Source organism: Lepisosteus oculatus, chromosome 15 (assembly GCF_040954835.1).
Source record: "Lepisosteus oculatus isolate fLepOcu1 chromosome 15, fLepOcu1.hap2, whole genome shotgun sequence".
Taxonomy (NCBI): domain Eukaryota; kingdom Metazoa; phylum Chordata; class Actinopteri; order Semionotiformes; family Lepisosteidae; genus Lepisosteus; species Lepisosteus oculatus.
Genome location: NC_090710.1, coordinates 19,910,909 through 19,933,702, shown reverse-complemented (window position 1 = coordinate 19,933,702; position 22,794 = coordinate 19,910,909). Strand labels below are relative to the sequence as shown.

The following is a 22,794-nucleotide window of genomic DNA, read 5'->3' as shown; positions in this document are numbered from 1 at the left end:
AATATAGTGATGGGGACACTATACTGTAAAAAGGTGCTGTCCTTTGGATGAGACATAAAACCGAGGTCTTGACTCTCTATGATCATCAAAAATCCCCAGGCTTTTCGTGAAAAGAGTAGGGGTGTTACCCCGGCATCCTGGCCAAATTTCCCATTGGCCTTTACCAATCTTGGCCTCCTAATAATCCCCATCTATGAATTGACTTCATCACTCTGTTCTCCTCCCCACTGATAGCTGATGTGTGGTGAGCGTTCTGGCGCACTATGGCTGCCGTCGCATCATCCAGGTGGGGGCTGCACATTGGTGGTGGTGGAGGGGAGTCCCCATTACCTGTAAAGCGCTTTGAGTGGAGTGTCCAGAAAAGCGCTATATAAGTGTAAGGAATCATTATTATACCTTATTATTGTAATGCTAGAGATGAACCAGCCCAGCAGTACTGTCACCACAAGTCTAATTGTTGTTCTGTTTCATTTTGATTGCTTACAGAGAGAAGATAGCATTTTTTACAAGACCAAGATTCAACATACCTCCTCTACCAGCTGATGATGTATGAGAGCTTCCCCTTCAACACTCAATATGTTATCAAATATGAAGTATTTGTCTGTTTTTGTGTTTAACTTCATGAAGTAATTAGAACGTACTGTAGGTAGCATTACTTTAAAGAATCAAACTTGTGCTAAAGCTATTAATATGCAAGTTTTGTAAAAATAGAAAAAAGCTAAACAAAATGTCTACATTTGTGTGTGTATACACACTCAAATACATATGCATATATTTTATGTAACTATTGACAACAACAAGGCTAGGTTTTCCTTGTTGTAAAAGTAACATCTCTGAAAAAGCTATTTTATAAAAGAACAAATATCTTCTTACACTTGTACAAATGTTTTTTTTTCTGATGTTTGCTTACAAAAGGCTGGAAGACGGGAACAAAGTCAGTTTAGACAAATTCACTGTACTGTAATTTATTTTATAGTACTTTTCCTTGAAGGAAAGGAATAAAACACCCTTTTTTATATAAAGCTATAAGAAGTAGCACTTCAGTATTTTGACATACAGTGGAATGGAACTTTTGGCTGATTTTGTTTCTGTTACCTGATACTGAAAAAAAGTTCTTTGCATCATCTTTTATTGTCACTTTTTTATCTACTTTTATTATATTTGTTATTAATAAATATTACTTGTACTTTGCAATATATATATAGATAAATATATATTAAACATTGTATTCAAAACGTTTATTATATGTCTGTAATAACATCTGCAGTGTTTTCACTGTTGTGAAGATTTACTATTAAACAAAGAGCAAAGCTTGGGTTTTGTTATTTTATGCAGAACACCTTCAGAATCTTTTGTTACATTTCATAGCAGTTTGCAAGTATCGTAGGTAAGAAGGATGTGTTACATCAGAGGTGAGTAAACTAATAAATGCTTACAAATTATGATAATATCAAATTTAAACTATGATAAAATCCTAAAAGATACTGACAGAGCCAAGCAAGGGACTTCTTCAGCAGTTAAACTTGGGCCACAGGACACAACTGGAAACGAATGGTAGTCACTTCATTTATTCTGATTAGAATGAATTGTAAGGCTACTGTACAGACTCACAGAATTAGAACCAGACACTTCCAAATCTTGAAGCTGGGGTTCTTTTTGAAGAACTGACTTTATGCTTGAGAATATATTTCTTTTTCAATCTTTTCCCAGGACCAAAATCAGAAAATCTATCTCTTTGCTTAATTGATAAATATATATATATGTACAGTAACAGCTAGGTAGCTTTTGAATTGAAATTGCAGCAGTTGGGAGGGATACATAACAATATTGACAAAATGGTACAAAAGACAAAATATTTAAATCCTACATTATACGATTGACATTAGTAATGTGGTTGACATTCTCTAGCTTACTATGTAGCTTACTCTGCTCCCATTTGCTAAATGCTGACTTAAGGATATGAGTATAAACGTTTTTGAATATTTTTTTAAATTCAGAATCATCAGATTCTAACATCTCTCAAAACGTTTGTGCACACTTAGTAAAAACTTGGAAAGCATGTTATCAGTGACAATACAGGAGTGCAGGTTTTACGAAATCACTGTATGTGTGTATTGTGTGAACCAGCCTAGCGGAAATCTGGACAACTCACTGTCTCACCTTTGACTTCTATTAAGATGCACCAAGGATAACGGTCTCACATTTAAAGCACAAAATTCAATATTCAAACACCCACTAAAATCCTGTTAAAAGTAAAGAAAATGCATCATGTGGTTTTAATTAAAAATAATCATTTAAAACATTGATTTTCCACATACTGGAGAAGTACTGTCTTTTTGTTTACTGTTTCCTTGTTCTGTAAAAGTGTTATGTGTTCTTTTATCTGAAAAATAAGAGATTGTATAAAAATACAGCGTATTCAAAAATGTGAGAAAAATGAACAATACACCACAGAAATTTTTAAAAACTGACCCGACTGTTTTTAGTTTGGTCAAAAGATCCCGGGAATGCATTCATTTCGCTTCTTTCTGACTACATCATAAGCATTTTAGCTGGTAGGACCCTGAGCTAATACGCTCCCGCATTTAACAGCAAACTAATTATAGGAGCAAAATGTATTAATACTTTCAATCTAGGCTGTAAAGGTGTTCCTGCTTTGTTTCTGAACAAGAACATAGCAATTAGGACTCCAGATCTTACTGTTGTAATATAAATGATAAAAAAATAAAAACATGTTTTTAAAAAGAAAAAGTCACGAAAATCACATATATCCATACAAACACGCTGCCGTCAAGCAGTTTGCTCGTGTGGAAAGGACAGCCGACAACCCTGCCAGCCACAGCTGTGCATTGTGGGAAAGCTTTATCACGGTCAGCGATTTTTTTTTTGCGGCTGTTTTTGTATTTTGCTTTGGAAAGCGTTAATCACGTCCTACAAACCAAGTACAATGAGTTAGTTCCAAATTTTAAGTAAAGGAAAAAAATCTTAATCGGGTGGGTTTGTTTATTCCGGGAGAATGGCATCGGATGGTAAGCCTGCAATATTAGTATTTAATGTCCAATGTGCGACTTGATTTAAGCTTAGAAGGCGGTTTTTATTAAAAACACGATGAACGGCATATTTACGATTTGAACGTATAAACAGTAATTCAATATAGCATGAAAATATATGTTCACGTACAGAAAGTCCATGACTTTAAAATGGATTATTTGCTCCCCCTGCTGTTTTATGGAGCTAGAATTTATGAACTGTGACCAGGGAGCATTTACGCCGGACTGAGACCGAGCGAAACCTGCTGATGAATAATACAATAATACAACCACGATGACTTGCGTTTTATCAGTTCTTCTAAAAGTATGCACAGTAGTAAGTACTACATGTTAAAACTTTGAGTCATGAGGCGGGGGGGACCGTGCTCAACATTTTAAGTGATAAAATGGATGCAGGCTGTTAACGTCAAAGCAAACATACACATAGATGCTTCTTTTCTCTGTCGTCCTTTCACACAACTCTACAAATGAATGACCCAGATTCCTCCCTAAAGGTGAAATTCGCGTATGGTACAGTAGCAAGGAAGGGAATCACGTGTCCCAGGTCTTTTCTTGCCCAGACTGCTCTCTTATTTGCTTCTGCAGTGTTACCTCACAGGAAGGTACTGTGGCAAACCCATTGTGGCCACATATTTCTCGTATTAGCTTCAAGTGGACAGGTAAGGGTTGTTCTTTTCTAGAGTATCAAAAAAGGGAAATCAAAATGTCGTTGTGCTCATGTAGGCGAAAATCAATTAAGAAAAGCTTAGGGTATAGTCATGGTCTTCGTATCAGAACAGGTGCTGTAATAACATGAATGCGAGAAATCACGACACATACAGAAGAGACATCTTTGTCAAATGTAAGATATTTAATTTGTCCGGCGCTCCGAAATATATTCAGTAATTATATATTCAAATCGTGGGGGACGACGACAAATTAGGTATTTTATTTGGTTGGATTAGACACGATTGTATCCGATTATCTGTAAAGGTGGTTTTTAAAATGAAAACGTAGGAGTACTGATTGGGGTCTTGTAGTGTATTCGACTTGTTAAACGATCCCCGTTTTCTGGTTGGCTGCTTAGACGATTTGACTGTTGGCAGTAAAGAGGGAACAGTATAAAAGATTGTCAGGAAATCCTTGAGGAATGAACCGTGGTACAAGGTCTTGTTTATGAAGACGTCTGTTGCAGGTTCATGGTTTTGCCTTTTAAAATAATGACAGAAGGATTCTTCAAATCAGATCTTAATGCAGAGCTCTACAGCAGACACTGTCTGGAAACTTTTAAATGATGACAGTGACATGGATTGTGAGTTACAGAAACAAGGAGTAATTGAAAGATGGAAATCTTTTTTCAAGTGTTTTGGAGCATTTAAAAAACAACTGTTTCCTGTGTGAAGTTAAAAGTTAATCCTAAGGAAAGCCATGAGTGACTGCAACTCTTATGCAACACAGACTTTCTTGCTGTGCCCTGCAGACATTGTGGCAGCAGTTCTAAAATTCAGAGAACTTCCTAAATAGCAGTATTGCACAGAAATGTGCTTTCCGACTGCCTTTTTTGCTTATCGGGTTGCTCACTTTATAGGCCTTGTCATAGACTCCAAGCTCCAAGCATTTTAATAATAATAATATCACTTTATTAACCCTATACAATTTCTTGCATTAGGAATTTGTCTTTTCGCATACCCCAGCTTGCTCTCCATGAAACACAGACAGGGAGGGAGCCTGGGGTCAGAGTGCAGGGTCAGCCATTGTACAGCGCTGCTGGAGCAGTTGGGGTTAAGGGCCTTGCTCAGGGGCCCAGTGGAATAGAATTCCTCTGCTGGCTGTGGGATTTGAACCAGCAACCTTCCAGCCACAGGCGCAGATCCTTAGCCACAGAGCCACCACTCCGCTAATTGATATCAATCAATTAACTTTGATTGAAAAGTTCAAGTGGGACTTTCAGTACAACTTGATCAGAGCACAAAAACTGATCTTCATTACAAGATAGTATATTATGTTTCCTTTTAATGAGAGCATTTTTCAAATTTAAGAGGTGGGTACGGTGCAGCCTCCAGTTTCATGCCCCTGGGCTGGAATCATCCTTGTTATAATTAAATCGTCCATTTTTTGTTTATATGTTACCTCACATTCTTTCTGTTAGAGACCAGCATGGTATCGGCAGGTGACATTAACGGCTCTAGTAACCTGATGGATTTCCTGGACGAGCCTTTCCCAGATGTAGGGACGTATGAAGACTTCCACACCATCGACTGGCTGAGAGAAAAGTCCCGGGACACTGACCGCCACAGGAAGGTGGGGCACTGACTGCCGCTTCTACAATGGGACACTTGTTTTTACCTTTTGAAGTTTTTCAGTAAATCTTGAACGACGTAAGACCAAGAATGTAGGAACACTTAGTAAAGAGCAGAGGACATTTGGTCACTTTTCATGCTTTGTTGTCACTAGTAAATTGTTTTCCCAAGCTGATTTCCCAAAACAAAATGCTTGGGGGCATTTTGTTTTAGATAAACATGGTTCTTTGGACAAGAATGTCTGTGACTTAGCCTATGGTAATATTTTCATTTTAGTGACTGTTGAAGCTTTCAGGTGTGAAATCTGTGCATGTGCTTTAACGTTTGTTTTTTTTACTAACTGATTACTCACGTCTTGTGTTTTAGATCACCAATAAAAGTAAGGAGTCGGTCTGGGAATTCATTAAGAGCCTGTTGGATGCCTGGTCAGGATGGGTTGTGATGCTTCTTATCGGGCTTCTGGCAGGTCTGTACTGAAGTGATTTTTCTCATGACATCTGGCCATCATATTTTGAGGTTCTGCATTTTCCATTTATAGTGACACAGGCCCTTTGTGTGACTTGTGAATTGCAAGTTAAACTCATTAATATGACATCATTTTAAACTCGTCAGGATGGGAACAGCAAATAAGTACAAGCGGGTTATGCGAGCAGATTAAAAAGCATGTCTGTTTTCCCTTCACAGACACTTCAGATGAAATAGTGCCAGTAAATGAGTTGGTACTTTTGTCTCGGAAGTCAAAGGTAAAATACAGTCTCCTGTGACTTAACCCAGAATGAGTCCATAGTCTACCAGGACTATTTTTTTCTCACTCCTGTATCTAGGTACTCTGGCTGGTGTTATTGATCTGGCTGTTGACTGGATGACGGATCTGAAAGAAGGAGTGTGTCTGTCTGCATTCTGGTACAGCCATGAACAGTGCTGCTGGACCTCGAATGAGACCACCTTCGATGACCGAGACAAGTGTCCTCAGTGGCAGAAGTGGTCAGAGCTGATGATGGGCCGTGCCGAGGTGCGTAGCTTCAGAAACGGGCAGAAGTTTGCCGAAGGCCCCGTGCATTTCAGTCCAAATTTTCATCCGTCCCCTTTGTTTTGTTTTTCAAATTGGAGGATTTAATTGTAGCGAATACAGACAACAAGAAAATGTAAATGTTGTACAGAAAACCTCCGACCTGGAGTAAAACAAAGAGGATTGTGAATAGAAACTCTTTTGGGCTCATGGTTTGAAAACGTATTGGATTAAATCTTTGGATTAATTTGAAAGACTGGGGTCTTGGTATTGATCTGCCAAAGCAGTCGCTGTTGTGCTTGTTGATATTGCAGCACTGACTGCTTGTAGTATCAGCCTGTAATTTCTCATTTTTTTCAGTTCATGCTTTATTATCTTGTGGAGAAAATGTGTTTTACGGCAAGGTCAGATACAACAAGGAGGACAAACATTACCCGTGGAGAAGATGGTACCAATAGTGTTACAGCTAGATAGAAGCTGGGCAGCTGGTAAAGTGTGGGGTGTAGCTGAATACCGTTGGGCATTGCTGTGTCCTGCATTCAGTTGCCAGCATGCAACCCAGTGCCCTAGGCGTGGACCTTCGTAGTGATCAGACAGGAACATCATCAGTCTGGGTGGAAATGTAATGAGACAGTTGCTACCTGAAATGCCTAATGAGAACTTGAGGAGATTTGAAACTCTTTTGAATAACAAAAGCCTCTTTGTTTCTATTCATGTAGTGTTAACCCCCTTGTTTTCTGTTTCACAGGGCGCCGGTGCCTATCTCTTGAACTATTTCCTGTATGTCACCTGGGCTCTGTCCTTCGCTTTCCTGGCAGTGTCTCTTGTGCGGGTGTTTGCACCCTATGCCTGTGGCTCTGGCATCCCAGAGGTGAGCCTTAGAGATGATAAACACCGAAGAATGAACAACCTCAGCTACACCAGTGGGGTTTTGATGCTGTCATTTTATAATTGAGAGCTTGAGTTGTATTGGTTTAAAAAGGACCACGTCTGAGACCTGGCTTTAAAAATACCTACAAGAAAAATGTGAATACAATATAAAATAAAAAATATTTTTGAACTGTTTTATAAAGAATGTAATATATTTCTAATTGAAGAATAATGCAAGATGTATTTTGCATTAATCTTAGAAGGGAATGAAAACAAAGCACTTTAACTGTGTGAGAGATTTGCTGTTTGTTATTTTAAGTATTAGTTATTTGTAGTTCCGGAGATTATGGGTTTGTCTTCTGCTCCTGGCAGATAAAGACCATCCTGAGTGGCTTCATCATCCGAGGCTACCTGGGGAAGTGGACCCTGTTGATCAAACCTGTGACTCTGGTGCTGGCTGTGTCCTCAGGGCTGAGCCTGGGTAAGGAGGGCCCGCTCATCCATGTGGCCTGTTGCTGTGGCAACCTCTTCAGCAGCCTCTTCTCAAAGTACAGCAAGAACGAAGGAAAACGCCGAGAGGTAAACCGATCGTGAGGTTCACTACACCACCAGGGACACGCAAGTAATTGTTTCTGTGCATCTGTTCTCAAATGGCAGCACACTAAAGTTTCACCCATTCTCAGAATATCTTTTGCGCATTGCATGTTTCCTGCCAGAGACATTCCCTAAGCTCTATTTCGTCTGGACTGTCATGTTACACATTGTCCCTTTGAAATTTCCGAGAGATAAGACTTACACACCTGATTTGCTTTGTCTGAGGACTTCTTAAGGGCTTTGAAGCAAGGCGTCCCAGAGTGCTGAAATGTTGAAATGGCTGACATGTGCACAGGATTTCATTTACCTGGATTCAGTAACTAGAAAATGGGTCATTAATGAAATCAGTGTTGTCCTGTATATTTAAGCGGAATTCCCTGGCAGCTCCCTCTTTTGTTGAGGTCCTTGCGGTGCTTGTGTTTCTGTCGTATTTCTCACCCCTGCCCCCGGGTCCCAGGTGCTGTCGGCTGCCGCCGCCGCTGGAGTGTCCGTGGCCTTTGGGGCTCCAATCGGAGGGGTGCTCTTCAGCCTCGAGGAGGTAAGTGCATGGTTTGCACCAAATGATTTCTGATACATAGGGTCCCTTTATAAGTTGCCAAGGTATTTGTCGGTTTGCATAAACTTTGTCAGTTAATGAAGGAAATTAATTCATGATTCATCGCACAGATCAACACTTGCGTCGTAATTTAAGGCGGAGAAAACCAGCAGTATTCTGTGGTGCCCATACTGTGACTTCACAACATAATCCTTTTTGTTGTCCTCCATACTGTCTGTAAGTTTTGAAGTTAATGTTTTGCAAGTGGACACACTTTATCTTTATATGCGTTTGTGTGTGTGTGTGGCGGTTCACCATGGCTGAGAAATCAGTGGCTGGTGCAAGGTTATGTGATATTCGCAAAAAGCATTAATGTTTGTGCGAGTCTCGCTGTTGTGACATAGCGGAGTGTTTCTTGTCCCGAAATTCCACAAGTCACCACTAGGGGGCCTGTGACGACCAGGGATGTGGCCCCATGCTCATCCCATTGGACTGCCGCCTGGACTTGTCATAACATCGCTGGCAGCAGCTGTTCCTCTTAATAGAGGCAGCTATGGAAGATGCTCACGCAGGTGTCTCTCTGTTCTACCTTGAACCTCACCAAAGGCACCCCAGCTAAGGAGCATCTTTCCCCCTCACAAGGGAAAGGTCTTGGCACCGAGCATTTGCGCTTGCCCTCACAAACCCAGAACAATCTCCTGTCGGTGATCAATCTCTTCCAGAGATATTGAATGAAAAACTCGGAGGCGAAATCCCCACATTAACACTTAATCACACTGTGAAAATAGTCTTTCAACAAGCTTATCAAGACTTATAATGGGACTGTCTGTTCACAGTTTAAAAAAGGAGGCCGTATACCTTTTTAACCGGTGAATGATAAGTGAATTCTACCATACGCAGCATATACTTGAAAAATTCCATTTTGAAGTTTGACATGGGCGGTTATTTAGAAATGATCGGAAAAATAACCGGCAGCCATCTTGTCTTTCGTGGCCTCCTGTTTCCATAGGTGAGTTATTACTTCCCACTGAAGACTCTCTGGCGGTCCTTCTTCGCTGCCCTGGTTGCCGCGTTCACCTTGCGCTCCATCAATCCCTTTGGGAACAGCCGTCTGGTGCTGTTCTACGTGGAGTACCACACGCCCTGGTACATGGCCGAGCTCCTCCCCTTCATCCTCCTGGGAGTCTTCGGGGGGCTGTGGGGAACCCTTTTCATCCGTGGCAACATCGCCTGGTGCCGCCGCCGCAAGACGACAAAGCTGGGGAAGTACCCAGTGCTGGAGGTGATTGCGGTGACGGGCATCACTGCCATCCTGGCCTTCCCCAACCCCTACACCCGGCGCAGCACCAGCGAGCTCATCTCTGAGCTCTTCAACGACTGCGGGGCCCTCGAGTCCTCCCAGCTCTGCGACTACGTCAACGACCCCAACATGACCCGGCCCGTGGACGACATTCCGGACCGGCCCGCTGGCCCGGGGGTCTACACCGCGCTCTGGCAGTTGGCCCTCGCGCTCGTCTTCAAAATCGTCATCACCATCTTCACCTTTGGCATGAAGGTGCGCGTGCGCGCGTGTGTGCGCGCCTCTGCCTTCTTCTAAGAAGTGTAGCTGAGGTTTTCTTCATGTAATGCCCAAGAGACTGGCTGGAGTGTTAAACGCTAAACCCTGACTTCTTCCAGACTTAAAAATCACCATGTTACCATGAGATTTTTAGAATTGACGTTAATAATTTGTTTTACAATGTGTGGTTAGAGCCCCGAGACCTATAAAAGCTCAAGATGTGAGCATACTCTTTATTTGTATAACTTTGCAAAGTGATCATACCAAAGATTTGTGTTTGTGGGTTGATGTAAGCTTCTGTACTCTGAGAAGACCTCGGGGCTTTTACATAACGCTTGTAAAAAAGCGAACTGATCCTACTAAGGCATTACTGTATTTTTACAGTAGGCTTCATAATATTAAGGGTAGAATAATATAGTTTTTCTTAGATCCAGTTAGTTTGAGAAAGTCATAACATTTGCAGATATATTGTCAAGTGTAGTCTGTTTGTAGCATTTGTATTTTTTTTCTAAAAGCCAAAGCTTTTTTTTTTTTTTTTTAATGGCGCTGTAGTCTCATTTCTTTATTCTCGAATCTGGTCAGATTCCCTCCGGGCTGTTTATCCCAAGCATGGCAGTGGGAGCCATTGCGGGCCGAATAGTAGGAATAGCAGTGGAGCAAATGGCTTATCACCATCACGACTGGATTATCTTCAAGAACTGGTGCCGGCCGGGAGCTGACTGTGTCACTCCAGGTCTCTACGCCATGGTTGGGGCTGCAGCCTGTCTGGGTGAGAAAACTCATTTCTGTCCCCTTTTTTGAACTCTGCTGCTGTTGTTTTTTCAGAAAGGGATGGATGGCCTATCGGTTTGTACACCACTTATCCGAAAAGGACTCAAAAGTGTACTGTGGTTTATTCGCCATGGTTCTGCTAAACCTTTTTTTTTTAAATCATGATACCCAAATTTTCCCTTTTAAAACGTTCAACCCCAATGGGTATCGGTTAAAGTGAGCAAAGACGTATTAAACCATGTTAATTGCCAGAGAAGGAGCAAATATTTTAAAAAGGTGTTTTTTCACTGGTTTGGAGCCAGCACAGAGAACAAACTGTGCTGTGACAATCTGAATCAAATTATGTCTGCCTGATGCAGACTCCACACTGATCCCCCAGGTCAGGATTGAACCTTGGCCCCATGACCTCTGAAGCAGCAGTGTCAGTGTTCCCAGCCTGGTTTGAATAGCCTCCAGTTTTGTATTTTTATAACCCGAAAATCATTTTGTACATGCAAAGCTAATAGGGATTCATTCGAATGTAATGTATTTGAATGCAGCTGCTGTACACTAACACAGCTGCGTGTCATGGGATTGGATGTCCAGATTACTCGATCCACGAGCACGGTAATTAGATGAGAGTCTTGGGGTGAGAATTAAGGATCCAGGCAGTCTTTGGTGAGTGAGTGAGCCTCACCGTTTATTTTTATTTTTTCCCCACTGGTGCCCCTGATGTGTGACGTGCGGGCTGCAGGCGGGGTGACGAGGATGACGGTGTCGCTGGTGGTGATCATGTTTGAGCTGACGGGGGGGCTGGAGTACATCGTGCCCCTGATGGCCGCCGCCGTGACCAGCAAGTGGGTGGCAGACGCCTTCGGGAAGGAGAGCATCTACGAGTCGCACATCCGGCTGAACGGCTACCCCTTCCTGGACGTCAAGGACGAGTTCACGCACCGCACGCTGGCCACCGACGTGATGCGGCCGCGGCGTGGCGAGCCGGCCCTGGCCGTGCTGACCCAGGACAGCACCACCGTGGAGGACGTGGAGGCGCTCATCAAGGACACCGACTACAACGGCTTCCCCGTGGTCGTGTCCCGGGAGTCCGAGCGGCTCATCGGCTTCGTGCAGCGCAGAGACCTCATCCTCGCCATCAGTAAGACCCTGCCTCTCTCTTTCCAGCAGTAGCATTGTCCCCAGCCCAACTCTGAGCGGGTTAGTCCTTTGCGTGCGCGAAGCACCGAGATATTCATATGCAGTGTGGTGTCTCCGGGGGAAAGCTTATGTAAATGAAAGTAGTACTCACACCACACTTTTTTTTCCGGAGTTTCGTGGCATTTCTTCCTCCAACTATCTTCCAAATACAGGCCGTAATCCATTCCCTTAATCCTGATCCGATCCGAGTTCCAAAAGTCCGTAATATAGCCAATCCGCAATGTATCCTTATCCTGTGTCCATAATCCAAAAACTGTAAACCTTTTCTCCTTTCACTAGTCCGTTATTCTTTAGCCCGATCTTTAATATGCACCTCTTTCCTCTCTTTTCCTCCAAACCGCATTCACCTTATCGGCTTCCGCCCTGTTCACTGCCTCCGGGCACTTATATTTCAGTTCCTGATGCGGCTCAGCTGTGTCTCGTTGTTTCTCAGGGTAGACCCTTTCCATTTACCGGTCAGCTGATTCTTTTTGGCCGCCATTTTGCTAAGGTCCATATCTAGTATTTTCAGTGTTTCGTCCCGAAAATACCGGTTATAGATGACCCTTCCCCGGGTCCTCTTACAGCAGTGACTTTTGATGCCTGAGCTTGTTTTGAGGTTCTCGCCTTTCACAGCTCTGTCTTTACAATAGCGAGACTGGTATGATTTTATACTATTGTAAGTAATAAACACTGTAGTAAATAACGTACTCTTAATTGGCCAGGCATGTTCCGGCAAGATATTCACTTCAGGTGAGCTTCTACTGCGTTCAGTTGGTTGTCTAAACTTGGCATTTCATTTCCTAGCTGCATTTGTCCTGTGTCTTCTGTTTTATGTATAAATGCAGAAGTCCCATTAAATATGTTATATACTTTTCTCTGTTACCTTCTGAGCACACAGTGTCTAAATGTCTGTGGAAATCTGCAAGTTTTTTTTTTCTGTCCATACCACAGGGCTTGAGATTTAATGCAAGTTTCTCAAGCCTGGTCCTATTAACTATTGCGTTTCATGAATAATTTAAGGCTTCAGAGTAGAGAAACGGGCTTGCAAACGTTCCAGTCAAGCAACCTTTTAAGTTCGATGAAGGGCCTAGATGACTAAGGCACTTGGCTGGAAAGCAAACTGCATTTGTTTCAGCTGTTTACGCGTTCTTTACCCCAACAAACGTTCTTCATCGTCAGAGAATGCACGTCAGAAGCAGGACGGCGTGGTGAGCAACTCGGTGGTCTACTTCACCGAAGACGCCCCCCAGCTACCCGCCAGCAGCCCCCAGCCTCTCAAGCTGCGGCGCGTCCTAAACCTCAGCCCGTTCACGGTGACCGACCACACTCCCATGGAGACCGTCGTGGACATCTTCCGCAAGCTGGGGCTCCGGCAGTGCCTGGTGACGCGCAGTGGGTGAGTGCGGCCTTTTGCCGTCTGTTCCAGAGCCCGCTGGGGTCTGTGGTCACGCTGCTTGGGTCCTGCAGTCGGATGCAGAAGCGCTTGCGTTCAGCAGCTCTGGTGCTTTTGTGATACAAAGTGTGGTACACGGGTTTGGATTTTTATTGCAGGGACTTTAAAATGTAAAAAAGGTTGTTTTTTTTTATTATTTGTAAATCTGTCATCCATCCATTTTCTTACCACTTCATCCAGTCCGTGGTCGAGGGGGAGCCGGACCCTAAATGTGCACAAAGTGGGGTACACCCTGGATGGGACACCAGTCCATCGCAGGGCACACACCCACCCAAGCCAGTTTTCCCAGAAACCTCTTAACCTGCCAACATGTCTTTGGTGTGTGGGACTGTGGGAGGAAACAGGGATACCTGGAAGAATCTCTTACAGACACGGGGAGAATCTACCAACTTCATGCAGATAGCTCCCCAGATCCACAACTTCAACTAACATGGCGCCACTGTGCCACACCTTTGTAAATCTACTGTTAGATAAAAACAAAAACCTTCCATGGCTTATTTTCCTTTAATTGATTAATTATTCGTAAATAAATACGAAGCTGACTGGAGTGTTCTCACTAATCCAGAAATGTGCAACAAAATATTGTTTTTAGCCATTTGGCAGGTACACTCCAGTTTGGGTATAAGGTGATATTTAGTCTTGTGTGTGTAATACCACCGTACTCGGTGTTGAAGAGAAGTGGTCTAGGACTGATGGCTAGATTCAAGTGAGAGTGGAACAGGCACGAAGGCAAGGAGAAACACAGTCCAATGCTGAAAAACAGGAACAGGCCGAGGTCAAATGCAGAAAGACTTGGGAATAAAGTACCAAAGGGAAACTCGGAACTGAAGCTGGGAAAAAAGGACAGGGTGAAAGTCAAAGCCAAAAACAAACACTAAGATGCAGATCGGGGAAAGTACAGGAATGTGAAGTCAAACAAAATTCATAGGAGGTAAGTAAATTGTGAACGCCAAGACTAGTAACCGAAAACTAAACTCCAGAGAATGCAGAGATAGGTCTTAAATAACAATGCAAGTTATAGCCGAACAGGTAGCACCGATTGTCATTCATAGCACGTTGTCATGGCAACTAACTGATTAACTAGATTAGCATTATTGGTGGTGATTCTGTTGTGATGATTGATCTGGTATCACACTCTGCAAAAGCGAATATATTAACAGGCTTTATTTGTTGAGGAAATGTCAGGTCTGGTGGTTTTTGTGGTATCATTTAGTGATCATGTCTTGTATTCTTTGGTTCTCTTTTTAATGCAGATTTTTATTGCATTTGCCCGCGGAAAATCTCAGTACCCTGGACCAGTATTACATTGTCATGTTTCTTTTTTTTCAGGCGCCTCTTAGGCATCATAACAAAAAAGGATGTGCTCCGCCACATGGCTAAAATGGCAAACCAGGACCCTGAATCCATCATGTTCAATTAATCAGTGTCCAAGGTAGCTCAGCGCTCAGCAGCCCACCTACTGATGCCTTCAGGGATTCCTAAGTTTAGCCTGGAAGAGCCTGCGGACAGGGCATTGCTACAGTGACTTGTGAAACAGAAACAGCTCCTAATGTAAATGATCTCCCTAGAGGCTCTGCTGTGACAAATGCAGAAAGACTGAGAGAGCGTCGCGAAATGGCAGGAATGAGAGGACAGAGCACCTCTGGGGTTTAATGTGTCTTGTTTGCTGCTACCGTAAATGTCATTGCTAAGCTTGTATCTTTTTTTAAAGATGTGTTACTAGGAATAAATTGGAAGTGTTTCTTCAACAGTTTTAACTAGGAATAATCGTCCATCTATTGGGTCAAAGCAGGCTATGACAAATTGTACAGTATGCCAGTTTCTGTAGCGTCTCTTTAAAACTGTACTACCTTAAGGGAACTTGATATGTCATGGAGCAGGATATTGGGATAATGATTTCAGGCGGATGATCGTACTGTACTAAGGAATTATTTTGCACGCTCTACAAATGTTTATCTTTGCTTCCTAACTAGAAGGAAATAGACATGTTAAATCCAGTTAATGAAAATGAAAGGCATTTTGGCAGCATTATTCTACAATGTTTGTATGTTTATTTATTTTTCTTTGTCTTACTGCCATAATTATTTATATACTGTTTGGAAGAGGGTATCAGGAAAAAAAAGAAGATGAAAACAAAAAAAATCCTTCCCTCCTGCAAATTATTCAAATTATCGAAGTGAATGATGTCTAAATACTGCATTTAGCATTTCACATCTGTTGTGGGCTTTTAACACATAACATTGCAATGAGTACTGTAACTGCAGTTTGTAAAGAGTACAGAACTTCAAGAGAACAGTGAACTTGACAGCTCATGAGATGATGATGACTGTTGTCTCACGGTTTGTTTACTAGATGCATTTGACCTGTCAGCAGCTATCTCAGAACCTTCCAACCGAGTCTGAATTGAAGGTGTGGCGTTTTCTCTAGCTTCTGTACTTGTTTTCTCGGAGAGACCAGGCATGTTCCTCTTAAGTTCAGGAGATCAGTTTAGGAAAGTATCCTTATGAGGGGACACGTGTGGCAAGCATGTTAACTTTGTGGAAGTTCTTTTCTAAATCTGTATCTTGTGACAAAAATGCCAGCCAAGCTAGAGTTTGTTTTCATAGTAGTTTATTTTGGAATTCACTAATTTGATCAACATGTATGCAAAAAAATGTGAAGCTTTAGGAAGTAATTGCACAATATTTATATTTTATATAATTGTAGTTAAAATATTCAGAGTATATACTGTATATATATATAACTTTGCTAGATTGCACTGAAATCACATTAACGTCAGTCGAATTAGCATTAACATTGTTTTAATTTATCTTTTAAAGTGTCTTTAAATGTTCATTTTGTGTTGACTGTGGATTCAATATAAAAAGTGTTGTTTTTTTTTAATCTCACAATTTGTATAGCAGTCAGAAAGAAAAAGTTGTGTCTGAACTGTAAACTACATACAGAGTAAGCATCAGATCTTGCACATGAATTGTTTTACTACAGATCTTTCAATGGAACTTGGGGTTTTGAGCCCATGTGGGTTTTAAGAAACAAAAAAGACCTGTTTGCCTTTGCAGAATGTGCAATGGCCCTCTACAACCCTTCGACTCATACTAGAACATTTAAACTCGGGAACAGACATCCTTAAAAACAGAGTAGGTAGTTGTATACTCCCTTAGATCTGAAAGTCTTCTGCAATCCTAGTAGTCAACTCTGTTATTATTTGTTGTTTGAGGCTGCATGCAATGGACATTTCATGTGATGGATGTAGACATTTGTGAAATGCAAGTTCTGAAAAGTGGTGAAATAGTACCTTTCATCATGCCTAGAGTAGTGCATTCTGAAAACCAAGAAAGGATTTGACACTTTGCTTCAGATAAAATAATTGATTTGCGATGCTTAGGTCACGACAAGCCTGTGTTATTTTGAGTGAGACAGAATCAGGATGTTTGAAAAGACGTTAAAGTATTTTCCTGCCCCAGCACCTTTACAGACGTCTACGTTTCAAAGTGCACTTTGTATAATTTTCTGAAACGAAATCCAGGCTCTTTTATGCATCGTCATTCTGGTATTGTTCAATGCTTTAGTATAAGTCTGAATTTGGAGTGTAGTTCATTAAAATTCAATATAATAGTAACCTTTTGCTATGAATTGATCTGTAAAAGTCTACAGTGATGCAGTTAATCTCAATTTTAGGACATTGATTTTCCCTATTGGCAACTTTAAAGGTGCATTAATGTACAAGATGTCTGATATTTACTGAATGGTTCCAAATGTAACATAAAGCTATAATAATAAATGTTATTTTAAGGTTGCTCTTTGTACTTGCAATGCTTCAAGAAATTAAAGTCTTGATGCACTTTTAGCAGTATGTTTATGTGCTTTTTTAGGAATACTTTGTTTTATTAAACTCCAGTGTATTGTGTATTTTTGTTATGAGTTCTCTTTCTCTTGTGTAACACCTGTATTAATGTAATGTCATAACTGCTCTAAAACGTTACTTCTGCTATTTCAGAGGTCAAGATCACTTAACATTTTTATTCCTTTTTGTAAATTTACATTGTCACTAAACTTGTAAAATAAATACATACTGATAACATTTTAATGTACTTGTAACCTTTTCCTTGATATTCCTGCCAGGCTTAAAATGTAGAAATCAAATGTGTTCAGAGTCAGCTTGATGCTTTTTGTTTCCTGTTCTTGATATCCGGCCATTAGCACCAGCCTGACTGGGTTTGCAAAGATGGGTACAGTTAGGGAAAAGAATGCATTGTATTATGTTAAAGATCCCTCTGTTTGTGATTATGCTGTGTAATACATCTTTCTGTACGTTCTGATGTCTACTCCTTGCTCGCTCTTGGCCTTATGGATTTATGTTGCCACCATGTATTATCCAGTACCGCATAAATCATTTTTACACCACATTTTATAACTGTTGGTAACATGAAATGCGTGTTGGCATTTTTCTTGTAATTACGTCTGATGTGATGCAGGATTTTCTATGCAGCTAAAGAAAAAAAGCACTTTATGTTGCGGTGTATTCACGGGCTGTTCGTCTCGACGTCCCCCTATTCCCTGTGAATTAAACATGAGAGCCACTTACTGTAAATTGTGAACACTTTCCCCCTGTTTTTAGATGCCGCTGAAAAAGCTGGTCATGAATTAATGAAACGGCTCTCCGGCTGTCACGATCCTTGCTGTGCTTTGCTGTATAGCAAAGCTGATCTATCTATCCCTGTAGCTGAATGCTGTGTGTTGACCCAGGGCTCTGGAAGACTATAAGGGACCAGTTTCTTGGCTTCAATGCTCTTGATCTGTTTGTATTGAGCTGGTCATTTTGTGCCGTGTTTGGGCAAGAATTTACGGACGTTGTGAAGTCTCATCTTTGCCCAAGGATGACTTCTTACCCTCAGCCCTGCTGCTAGCAGCGATGAGTGATTATTTCTGCTGCTTCCTTTAGGCATGGCTAGAAGTGGGGTGGAGGGAGAGCAGAGTGCACAGAGATGTGTCTAAATTTAGTGATGCTCGGGGCCTGTGGCAAAATTTAAAACCAGATCACAGTAGTGTAAATGCAGAGAGAAGGTCGCCGAAAACCTTGCTTTTCACTTTATTTTATTTTCTTAGCGATGTTTTCGACTTTGGAAATGTTTACCAACATCACTAGGGACAGCCCTGTTTTGTGAGAAGTAAGAAATATGAGATGTTAAGGACGAGGCCTTGAGTTCACTGCAACAGGACGACTGCTTCCTGCACTTTGCCATTTCAAGTCACATTGAGTGAACTGAGATCACATTGCTGATGGTTAGTCTGCAGTAAGCAGTCATGATCTTAGAAAATTGATTTCTTATACCGTCCTGTGCTTTTTAAAGTTATCCCATAAGTATTCCTTTTTTGAAAGTAGTGTGTGGGGAAAAGAAGTAGCATTAGCACAAATGACAAAAGCTTGAAGGCTTGTGTATTTTAAGGTATGATGCATTGTAGCAGATCTAACACATTATATCTGACTTTTTTTTTAGTGCTTATTCTGTTTTTATGTTTTAAACCCTCAGTGATTGTTCTGAAATTGAGCACTTCAACATGATCTATAAAAGGTACTTTTATTTGATGCTATCTTTCATGTCCTCTCTGTTTCATGCTGCAAGACATTAGCGGATATTCTTCTGTTCTTACAGGGTAACCCTTACATTTGTTTATAGTAATAAACACTAAATTCATAAAAGCATGTTCCTATGGAAATAACTGTCCCATGTCACTTAAAAATTAACTAGCATTTTTTATATGCTAAATATTTGACTGCAGTCGAAGTGGTTTTTGTTGATTTGTGTGCATTAAACGGTGTATGAGACGGATTGTACCATAATGTTTTCATCAATAAAATTTGAACACGAATGAGCATATCGTCTTTCAATGATGTGAAAGCTGATGTCTAATGGTTTGAAATGCTACGAATTTAAGACAATACATTTTCATCACAAATAAAATGCTCTGTCATACTTTTATATCATTGTATTTTAGGAATCGTTTGTGGAAGTACTACATTAAGTTTGTCAGGATGAGGCTAACTCTTCACTATGCTACCAAAACTACATCTTATGTTTCTTTGGGAGTCAAATAGCAAATAGTAAAACTGCCATAGACCAGTGCTATTCGACTTACGACTCTTAGTCCACTCCATTCAGTAGTTAGATGTGACCGGCTTTTTAATTCATTACTGACCCTGCAAATCATGTTATTTTTGCGTTTGCTCCCACCGTACCGTGAGTTTTCCTGCTCCACACATGACCAGTGTAGTTCAGCTCCCCTGCAGTTTCTGCGTGTATCCGCTAGGGGGCATACACACCTCAAATTAATTCAGTCTAATATTTCGTAGAAGAGCAAAGTGGCGCTCGTATAACTTGTTTTAACAGGCGCCTTTTACTACTGTTTGTGGAACATACAGATGTTTTGGTTAGAAAAAGACATTTCCACTTGATATAAGAAGTAATAAAGCAGTTTATAAATGCTTTGAGACTCAGGAGAGCCTGCACAACCTCATTTTTGACAATCTGGCTATTTAAAGAAGAGAAACCATAACGGGAAGAAAATATGTGACCTACATGGGCTCTTAATCAATATTTTATGGACACAGTGTCTGTAGCAGTTTTATTTTTTTTTATAAGCAGAGTGAAAGTCCTCATGATTCTGTAGACGTGATATGTTAGTATTGTGTTAAGGCTTTCAGTAGAAATATACATTTTAGAAAAAAGGTTGCCCTACTGTCGAATACGTCTGATTAGTATCAGACTCGTTTTAAGAATTGCCAGACTTTGTAAACAATTTTATATTTTTAGGCCTAAAACAACTGTGAAATTAAATGCATGTAGAGCATGTAAACAGTCTCTGAGGAAGCTGCATGCGGTCACGACCTTGGATCTAATTAAATCTGAAATGTGTTCTGTTTCCAGCTGAAAAAAAATCAATGCAGCTGAGGGGGTCAACGAGCTGTGCCTGCGACTGGATTGTTTTCCATCGCGGGGGATAGTCTCGTCTTCCTCAAGCTCGACTCCGGCGGGGCTTCCTGGTGTCAGGAATGCCTCGGGCGTGGATACCGGGCTGTGGACCATTCACGGGGTGTGGCGAGAGTTAGACTCCACCTCCTGTACCTGTGTGTGCTCACCAGAAACCTCACAGCCCTTGTTCTAACCATTGCCGTGTTTATGAATTCTCGAAATGATAAAAACGACTAGGTGATTGAGATTAACAACCATTAAGACGGTTCAAGCGTGTCGAACCAAGAAACGCACTTCGTGCTCAGAAGAGAAAAGGTGTACTCGCTAGTTGTGGGCACCTCAAAGTGCTTCTCTGACTGAAAGTGCTGTGAAAATTGGTGCTGGCTACTGTACCTCCCGTAGGCTGTCGGCCATGCAGCGGAGTAAAGGCAGTTGTAATTTAGTTGGTGTTTTGAGAGTCTTATATGTTAAATAAAATGCTGTTATAGTTCAGGTGGGGAGCTGCTCCACGGCCGAAACGTTGTGTTTTTTCTCTCTCCTTTTTTTCAGCATGGAATAAACCTATTGTTAAAATGCTATGTTAAATTTTTAAATAATTAAAGCTAGTGAAAGTGACCTTGATGAAGAAAGTGGACTGGAATAGAAATCAGAGACTTCAGCGAAATGTGTTTAAGGATTACAGCATAAATAAGACATATTCATAGGTAATGCTGGGCAAAGCTGAAGAGATGGCTTGTAATCTCTAAAGAGACTTATTTCCTTTCGGCAACTATCAGAACATCAAGATTCTGTCCTATTCATGACACTATTCATGACAAAGACACATCATGGAGTATTAATAAACTTCAGTCTAGCTTTATTTTACAGTCTATGTGCAGACACAGTATATTTCCAAGTGAGTTTATATGAATGTACAAGAAATAAAATGAAATTATAGCGCCTATAAATGTTGCTCATTCTAGAGCCTTGCTCATTCTAGAAAACAAGAAGTGCTTGAATAATGGCCATGCAAGTATTGAAGTCATCTCCCGATATGCTGGGTTTGTGAATACTCTCCCCTCTCTCAGTCTTTCCGAAGTTAATGGTGAGAGCCCTCATTTGGTTCACTGCCAAAAACTGTGATGCACTGAAACAAGACTCTGAGGACACACAGAATTAAGAAACGGTAATCATATCCATGATGCAGAGCAGGATCAGGGTGGTACAGTATTTCGCTTAGTCAATTGTGGCATGTACAGTATTATTTTTCAGTGAAATAGATTTACAGATATATTTAAATCATCACCCAAGGAGCTGGGCTGCTGTCTGAAAGAAAAAAAGCTCCTTGTATTGCAAATGACCTTTTTTTTAAGGTGTTATATAATATTTTATACAGCTTGAGTCATGGCCAGTAAGTGTGGCAGCGTACCAGCTAAGTTCAGGCCTGGAAGTCTGCAGCTCTCGAGGTCCTGCAACCTCCTGAGCAGAAAATCGAAGGCTCTGGTAATTAAAGGCTGGAATTAAGTTTATTGCAGGACTTCCATCCCTCAGATAGAGAGTGGTTTGTTATCTGTTAATTATCTGTTATCAAGTATATCTTGGTATTTGTTTACCTTTATTGGGCCAGTTATTTTAACTGCCGCAGCATTGCTTGCAGTCCGAAAGCACTTCTTAATTAAAACAAGCCTTGGAGCACAGCATGTGAACACGAGCTGGTAGGTGAGGAACACCAGCCTTTTTATTCCAGTTCAAAGTGGATCGGAATGTGCATTCCAGAGCAGATTTAACACAATCCACGAGAACCTTGCAAACCTGCTACAGAACTGATGCAAGTTCTGCTCCACGTGGTCGTTAGTGAGGGAAGCTCTTCCTGTGAATGTGTAGGTGAAACCAAAACAAGGAGAGCTGTCTATACAAAGTCACATCCTGTACTGTGATTCAGACTGCAGGAAATGGAAATTTAGGCCTAGACCGTTACAGTACACAAACCTTTAGTTATGTTATATCCAAGTTTCCTTTCAGTGTTATACTGCACCTATTGGATGTGGCACAAGTATTTGCTTCTTCACAAAGATACAATAATAATTTTCATATTATAATACTTTATCTCAACTGGACTGAGTCAAATACAAGAGCCAGTTTGGGGGCAGAGAAAACTTCGGGCTCCAAAAAAAACCTTCACCAGCCACTAACGTTACAAGCTGAGGAAAATTTGAATGATCCCGCCAAGTGGCCAACAACAATTAACCAAGGACTTGGTCCTTGGTCACAACATTTTGATACAGAGGGGACCGCATCAAGTCAAAATAATCAATTTTCCCAGGGATAGCGGGCACAGAAAATATTCCACGTGTCATTATAGAGATGATTGGCCTTTTTGATGTTATGGCTGAACACATTAGGAGAGTAACTTCTGAAGAAACACATGTTCACTACTTGGGTAAAGGAATTCAAAATGAAATCATAGCAATGCTAGCATCCCATATTCAGCACGAAACCCTTATGATGCTCAAGTCAGCTAAGTACTTCTAAATAATTTTAGATTGTACGCC

At 41.2% G+C, this 22,794-nt stretch overlaps 2 protein-coding genes across 7 annotated transcripts in view; both read left to right on the top strand.

Annotated features, from left to right (window-relative positions):
* wwc3 (WWC family member 3) overlaps positions 1-1,305 on the top strand; it is a 53,126-nt gene extending 51,821 nt beyond the window's left edge. For all 3 annotated transcript variants that reach the window (XM_015363938.2, XM_006639109.3, XM_069178895.1), the window contains one exon: positions 487-1,305. In XM_015363938.2, the coding sequence (XP_015219424.1) occupies positions 487-553 (67 nt within the window). In that variant the 3' untranslated portion in view covers positions 554-1,305. The remainder of the gene's footprint in view (positions 1-486) is intronic.
* A 1,536-nt stretch (positions 1,306-2,841) lies between these two features.
* On the top strand, positions 2,842-19,163 carry LOC102692710 (H(+)/Cl(-) exchange transporter 4). Of its 4 annotated transcripts, none has more exons than XM_006639049.3 (12): positions 2,842-3,029; positions 5,179-5,330; positions 5,696-5,795; positions 6,154-6,341; positions 7,087-7,209; positions 7,581-7,787; positions 8,260-8,340; positions 9,347-9,892; positions 10,478-10,664; positions 11,400-11,798; positions 13,019-13,235; positions 14,622-19,163. In XM_006639049.3, the coding sequence occupies exons 1-12, from the start codon at positions 3,017-3,019 to the stop codon at positions 14,710-14,712; spliced, it is 2,304 nt and encodes a 767-aa protein (XP_006639112.2). In that variant the 5' UTR covers positions 2,842-3,016; the 3' UTR covers positions 14,713-19,163. The 4 variants fall into 4 exon arrangements, with proteins under 4 accessions (XP_006639112.2, XP_015219371.1, XP_015219372.1 ...); XM_015363885.2 differs by lacking the exon at positions 2,842-3,029 and adding an exon at positions 3,066-3,366; XM_015363886.2 differs by lacking the exon at positions 2,842-3,029 and adding an exon at positions 3,392-3,709.
* Positions 19,164-22,794: the final 3,631 nt, after the last annotated feature.

Coding starts and splice junctions, on each gene's coding strand:
- LOC102692710 (XM_006639049.3), top strand. Junction 5,796..6,153: donor TCTTATCGGGCTTCTGGCAG/GTCTGTACTGAA, acceptor TCCTGTATCTAG/GTACTCTGGCTGGTGTTATT. Junction 6,342..7,086: donor TGATGATGGGCCGTGCCGAG/GTGCGTAGCTTC, acceptor TCTGTTTCACAG/GGCGCCGGTGCCTATCTCTT.